Here is a 6,664-nt window from a genome sequence, read left to right as displayed (position 1 = left end):
TAGGCTATTTGATTCTAAATGGACCATATTTTACAAAATAAACAGCGTACTGTTTTGAAGAAGACTTGAAACTATAGAGATTGGGACCATAAACACATTTTTACAATGTTTGCTTAGGTTGCTGAGAAGTAGAGTAATTTTCTCATAGAATGCAATCAGACTTATTTTTGCAACCAATAGAGTCGCCCCCTGTTGGTCAGTAGAGATATTGGGCCGGTGAACATGCCATCCATGACCACAGCCACTTACTCGCCATGAAGTGTACCATATCTAATATGTCCTCCTCCTTACAGAGCATCTTTGCCACATCGCATCGTCTTTTCATCAAATAGACACAACAGCAACTTACACACAGCAGACATCATGGCGTATCTTCATATGACAAAAATACCAAAGAAAATAAGAAATGATTCACACAGATGAATAGTGTTTTCTGATTAATATACAGTTTTAAAGTTTATGTTTAATATGCGTATAAGGTTGTTATAGATCGTCACCGACTGCCGAACCGTGACGGAGATGGGTTTAATTTTTAAAGGGCATATATATATATATATATATATATATATATATATATATATTACAAAAATGGCACCCCAATCTCTTACCAAATACACATATAATATATGCAAGTGACTTGTTGGCAGAGCCCTGCTTGTCTTGACGCCTCTGCAGCACCTTCTGGACGCAATTAATCACCGCAGTGCATCATGGATCTCGATACCTTTACGCGATGCCGTAAAACTTTTATGTTGTATTCATCGTACGTTCGTAGCCCAACTGTTGACAAACTGTGGAGAGCCGAGAGCATCACAGGAGAGAGACCGAGACGCCATTCAGGCTCATGTTCACTCTGCGTTCAGGCCGCAGAGACGCGGTTGCTCCCGAATTCATGAGAGCCAAACAAACAGCAAACACTTTATTTTTATTAACACGCGGTGTAAATATTTCCGTTTCAGAAATCACGCCTGACATTGCGGTGCGCGTCCCAAGGTGGGGCCCGGGGGAAGGAGGGGGGGGGGACCCTTTGGGAGAGCGGCTTAGTAACTTAAAACTGGAAGAAATAAAACATAAAAAGTTTTTTGTTATTGATATCTGACGTTATCTAACTGGTGTGTGTGTGTGTGTGTGTGTGTGTGTGTGTGTGTGTGTGTGTGTGTGTGTGTGTGTGTGTGTGTGTGTGTGTGTGTGTTTGATACGCGAGTCTGCCAGGACTTTGGCGGACACCAGTGCGCAACAAGTCGCCGGGCGCAAGAAGCGGGTGATGGGAGCGCGAGAAGGCGAGACCCCCTGACCGGCGAGCGGAGGAGCAGAGAGGACACAACACGCACCCGCAGACGCATGTTTCACACGCGCCGCCGCTCAGGAAAGAATGTGTCGCAGTAAAGTTTATCCGGACTTCGAAAGCGCGCCGTCGGAAGTTTTTTATTCCTCCCTTCCCGGGGAAACAGTTTGGAGGACTTCTTATCTCGCAGCTCAGAGGCGAAGATGCAGCGCTCCCCCACACCTGGGGGTTAACTTTCCTTTCGGGGTTTAACCGAAAGTTTCCAGCTGTTTTTTTGTTTTTCTTCAGGGGTGTGTGTTGTGTTGTGGTGTGTGTGTGGACGCAGCAGGTGAGATTCGAACTGCAGCTCGACCACAGGCTGCAGCCGGGATGTGACGGAGGGAGAACGTGAGATGGTCCCGACTTGCCACAGAAGCTGGGAGGACATAACCTGAAAGGAGCGTGTATTTATTCATTTAAATATAATAATTGATCATCTCGGTCCAGCATGAGAGCGCTGACGTTGCTGTGCCTGGCCGTCGGGCTGTGGGAGTCGAGCCTGAGCAACAGGAACTGCCCGGACCTGATCGTTGACAGCTGTCACTGCTCGGCCGAGAGGACCAAGGAGCTGAGCCGGCAGCACGTCCGCAGGGTCAAAGTGGTGTGCGACGACGTGGACCTTATGGACACGCTGCAGCCCAGCTTCCTGCCCAACAGAACCGTGTCCCTGTGAGTAGAGGCTCGGTCTACTGTGCTCTATAAAACCACTGTTTTATTATTATCTATTCAATCAGATTATTGGATCTGAACCTTGTTGGAAAACCATTACAGTGAGCAGTCAAACGTTCATGTTTTGTCCTCATAATTTAGAAGAATTGTCTAGAGGATGGGGCCCTTGAGCGCTACCGAAGGGCCCCTGGAGATCCTTAAATCCCCACTTAGGAGGACTCGAGCTAGCGGCGGGAGCATTAACCGCTCTACATTGATTCCACGAGGTTAAGGAGCTCTGACACAATTCATCAGGACGTCTTTCTGTCCAGGATGAATGGGCACCTTTAGAGGGGTTCCACACCAGTCAGATAAATCAATAAGCCGAGACTTATAGTCCACATAATGTTACGCTACAGAGATATTATGGGTCCATATGTTGTCCATATCATAAAAGATCACTCCCAACAGCAATAATAATGAAGTACTGTGACCGTCCCTCACGAGAGCAAAGCCAAACAGAGGAGATGACTATTTAGTCAAGGAACAACATAACAACCAGAACCGTTTACAATATTTAGACTGTTCCCAAATTGAAGAGCATCGGCAATCAAAATTCACAACATTATGGATACTGATTCAAAAATGAATTGGTAATTATATCCTTTGTCTATGAGACCTGAGACACTTATTCATTTTACTGATAAGTCAGGACAGGAAACGAATTGTCCAACAACTCTGATAATTGATTTATCGTTCCAGTCGTTTTAATAATGGAACGCTGGTCTCGTCATTTTGAATGGAATAAGTTTGAATTTTAGACTATTGCTCAGACTGAAATAACAACAGACTCTCCAAGAATAGACAAAACAAGTCACCCAAAAAAAGAACTATAGATAATGACAAAGACTATTATGACTTTTCTTCTTAATATCTTAAATTCTTAATAAATCCTATTTAAATGCTGCAAGTTCAGCATCCACTGGCATCCAAAGCAGTTCTGGAATCCCTTCTCTTTGGAGGGAGGCGGCATTTGCATTGTGTTCAAAGTTATTCAAACATATATCTTTCTTCGAGAAACCCTCCCTTAGTATTCACCTGCGCCTCTCTTGTAGATGAAATAGCACTTCAAACACTCGAGGGGTTGATAACTCACCCTCCCCCCCCCCCCCTTCTCACTCTCTCAGCAGGTGTGCGGATCGACTGCTAGATTAATAGACCGTTTTATTCTTGGAAACTTGACGTCTGCCTTTTTCTCCGAGGGGAAGCGAAACGCACTGAGACGTTGAGGCCGTCGACAAGAGCACGGCCGACTCACGTCTGCACTCTGCTAACTGCGATTTGTGTTTGCTTCCGTTCTTTTTCTTTTTGTTTCTTTTTAAGTGGGTGATAGTAAAAAAAGGCTTTCTTGTGACATCCATTACAGGCGGCTTCTGGAGCGCTAACTAAGATAAACATAGGAATATACAGTAGGGATCAACATAGCTGCAAGGTGAGGCGTCTCTCTCTTTCTCTCTCTCTCTCTCTATCTCTCTCTCTCTCTCTCTCTCACCCCTTTCCTTTCTCCTTGTGTTCACTGGGTCCGGCTGTTCTGGGATCAGCCCCCGTTCCTCGGTGATAAGACCCTCCGGCAGAGCCCCTGCCGGCCAGGAAGCAGTTTTCCTGCGTTAGGAAATGTGACCTTTGTCAGGCCGAGGTGGCCTCCCCGCTCGCTCTTTTGTTTAGATGTGCTGTGCAAATAAACAGATGCATCAGGGGAAGTATGCACATACCGGTCCCCCCGCTCCGACAAATCTCTCATGAGCCTCCCCCGCGTGCTCAAGCCGCCTTCCCCCTGATGTCACCGCCCTCGACGACTTTGAGCTCCTCGCAGGGCCGTTCCTTCAACGACAGCGCGCCAACTCGGATCCAAGTGCCACCTCTAATTAAAGGAGGCAGATCGGGCTTTGTTGCTTTTATTTTTCATTATTATTGCCTCTATAAAATGTTTATGAGGAACGAAGCCTGCGATAATGCGGCGCCTTGCGAACGCCAAGAAAAACGACTTCACAAGCACACGAAAGGGCATTCGCGGAAATAAGAAAGCTGCGTGCGAGGGAGAGAGGGAGGGAGAGGGAGTTGGTGGTTCTCGATCCAGATTGACCGACTGTTCTTCCCCATCTTGCAGTTTGGAGCTCTGACGGCTCCGTTGACCTTCAACCTGTCTGGTGGAACGGTTGCCTCTCCGCAGAGAGTGAGCAGCTTGAGATTGTAGCCGCCACCTGTCTCAGGCGGCGCTCTAACAGGAGGACGAGGGACAGCCTGTGAGGGGAAGAGACAAGGGGATCGAGTGAAGATGGGAGATGGGCATGGAGAGGCAGTGAACGAGCTATTAGAGGAATAAAGGCGAGTGACAGAGAGGCTGCTGGGAAACAAGCGAGGGATGGGAAGTGCTTGGTTAAAAACATGCAACCGGATGGCCGAGCAGGAGGCTGATTGAGACGATGTGACTGCCGCTAACTGGTTGTTTGGTGGTGGGGGCGGGGCTCTAAGTGTCTTCTGCAGGCACACTGTGCTCTTACATAACCAAAAACGTATGAAGTCCTTCCCTAAAACTTCTTTTAAGCTGCCGCATGACGCTGTCGGCCCTCTCGCTGACCTGTTTGCATCATTTGCATATTCATTGAACTACTTTGTGTTTTACCTGCCGAGTGTGGCCGGCCCAGCGCGTCGGGTTTGATCTGATTTTTACACGGTTGTCGCAGATCCGGGAGTGAATCATTGTTCGCCCTTTTGAAAAGAGCAGCTCAAACACATGATACTCTGACAGCAATGTCTCTTTAGTCAACATCCAGCAGAACGGGTGGACTAAACGTATGTTAATGCAGCAATCATCGCTACTTGTTTTAAAGGGGAAGGGTAAAGAGTACCAGAGCATGGATTGCCTCCGCACGGCTCTCAACATGGCGACCGGTGCTAACAGTGTTAACCAGAGTGGAGGCGGAATGGAGAGTCTTTACCAGCTCATCACATGACTAAATGTATCGCGGCGTGGAACCGGTTCTCAGCAGCTTTTAATGACTTTCGGCTTCTTGTTTTGGTTCCGTGACCCGCGACTGTTCCGTTCAGGTTCTCACACACTGTTCTCATGGTCCGTGTTTGTTGCAAAGAATCTCCGACAGTTTATTCCAACTGTTTTATTGCCACTTCTTCTGTGATCGTCCAGGAACTGGCAACAAGCCAAGCGGCTAAATCAACTTCTGAGGAAGAGACGCTCTCTGGCAGTTGACGGCGTGATTTAATAAGCGGGAGCTGCAACGCAAAAAGTTTGCATCAAAGCATGAATGTGTTCTGACGTTGAAGCTTTTTGGCATTAAAAGTTGTAATATACGCTTTGTCTCATAGGTTGAAATGATCTTGAACGGTTACTCGTTGATTACATTAGTTTTGTTTTCCACTTGGGAAGAAAGCAAAGGGCCTAAAACGACACACCAGTTATTTTCCTTCAGTACAGACAGTTATAGCATTACGAGTTTTTTTTACTTCCTTTTTTTTCATTCGATATTCCTGGAGAGATGCAATGTTTCTGATTTACGGCTCACTCCAAAACCTCTAAGCTCCTCCAAAGCCTGGTCGGGAAAGAGGGCACTCGGTCTCAGAGCCAGACCTGAATCTGGAGGTGTTGGCTTTGAGTCCTCAACAATCCTCATCATCACCCCTTCTGAGACAGACAGGAGGGGCTGTTTGCGGTGTCTGGAGGGAAGGGGATCGGGCCGGCTCCAAACCACTACAAGGAGAGTTCGGTCGCCATGCCGACGTCGAGAAAGACCCGCAGGAAGCATGGCTGTAAAGCAGCGGCTGGTTGTACGTCACGTGCTGCAGCACGCTGTTGGTCAGTCTGTCGGCATCAAAGTGAACAAACGTAGCAAGGCCAAACATAATTCACTTTCTTTTCCTTTCAGCATTCTTTCATCTTGTTGTTGTTGTTTTTTTATTTATCGCTATAAATATACATCTGTGTATCCATCCCTCTCTTATTCACTCCCTCTCTTATTTTCGCTCTCTGTTATTCCTCTGGGGCTTTTTCCTCATCTGCCAAAGGGCTGTTTGTGCTCTACCCTCCTCAGAGTTCTGAGTACTTGTGCATGAATATTTCATCGACGTGCACACACACACACACACACACCCCCACACACACACACATCCTCCCGTGCATTACCTGGCCGGCGAGCGCACGCTGTAAAGGGGTCCTGAATGGTGTGTCACACGTTTACGTGGCTGTTAATCTGAAGACATGTGACCTCGACCCTGTGACCCCGACCGGTGACCCCAGATGGCCTCACGCTGCGAGGAGTAACGGCAATCTCCCCCTCTCTCTTTCTCTCTCTCCCTCTCTCTCCCTCCGTCCCTTCAGCTGGCTTCGCTCGCACTTATCTCCGGCGATGTGGCAGACTTAAAGAAAGCAAAAAGGTTTATCTTTAGTTGAGCACACTCCCAAACGTCACGTCGCCTGCAGCCCCAGAGGGGTGTAATACTTTTAGATCCCCGGCACTTCCCCGCTCCGCCATAGTTGAAGCCAAGAAACGTTTGCCCTTGAGCCGCCCGTGGGCTCCGGAGTCGCGGGGGTCAGGGCCGGTCCACGACGTCCGCTCCACGTTTGGAAGCGTATTGTGGATGTGTATTGACACATCAGTCTGAGATTGTGCTGCCTGA

General features: G+C 47.9%; 1 protein-coding gene across 1 annotated transcript in view; it reads left to right on the top strand.

Annotated features, from left to right (window-relative positions):
• Positions 1–1,772: 1,772 nt before the first annotated feature.
• adgra1b (adhesion G protein-coupled receptor A1b) overlaps positions 1,773–6,664 on the top strand; it is a gene marked incomplete at both ends in the record, with an annotated part of 158,145 nt that continues 153,253 nt past the window's right edge. Inside the window, one exon of the mRNA XM_079229808.1 lies at positions 1,773–1,993. Coding sequence (XP_079085934.1) covers positions 1,773–1,993 — 221 coding nt within the window. The remainder of the gene's footprint in view (positions 1,994–6,664) is intronic.

Source organism: Taurulus bubalis, assembly GCF_910589615.1.
Source record: "Taurulus bubalis genome assembly, chromosome: 14".
NCBI lineage: Eukaryota > Metazoa > Chordata > Actinopteri > Perciformes > Cottidae > Taurulus > Taurulus bubalis.
This window is presented reverse-complemented; position numbering and strand designations above follow the sequence as displayed.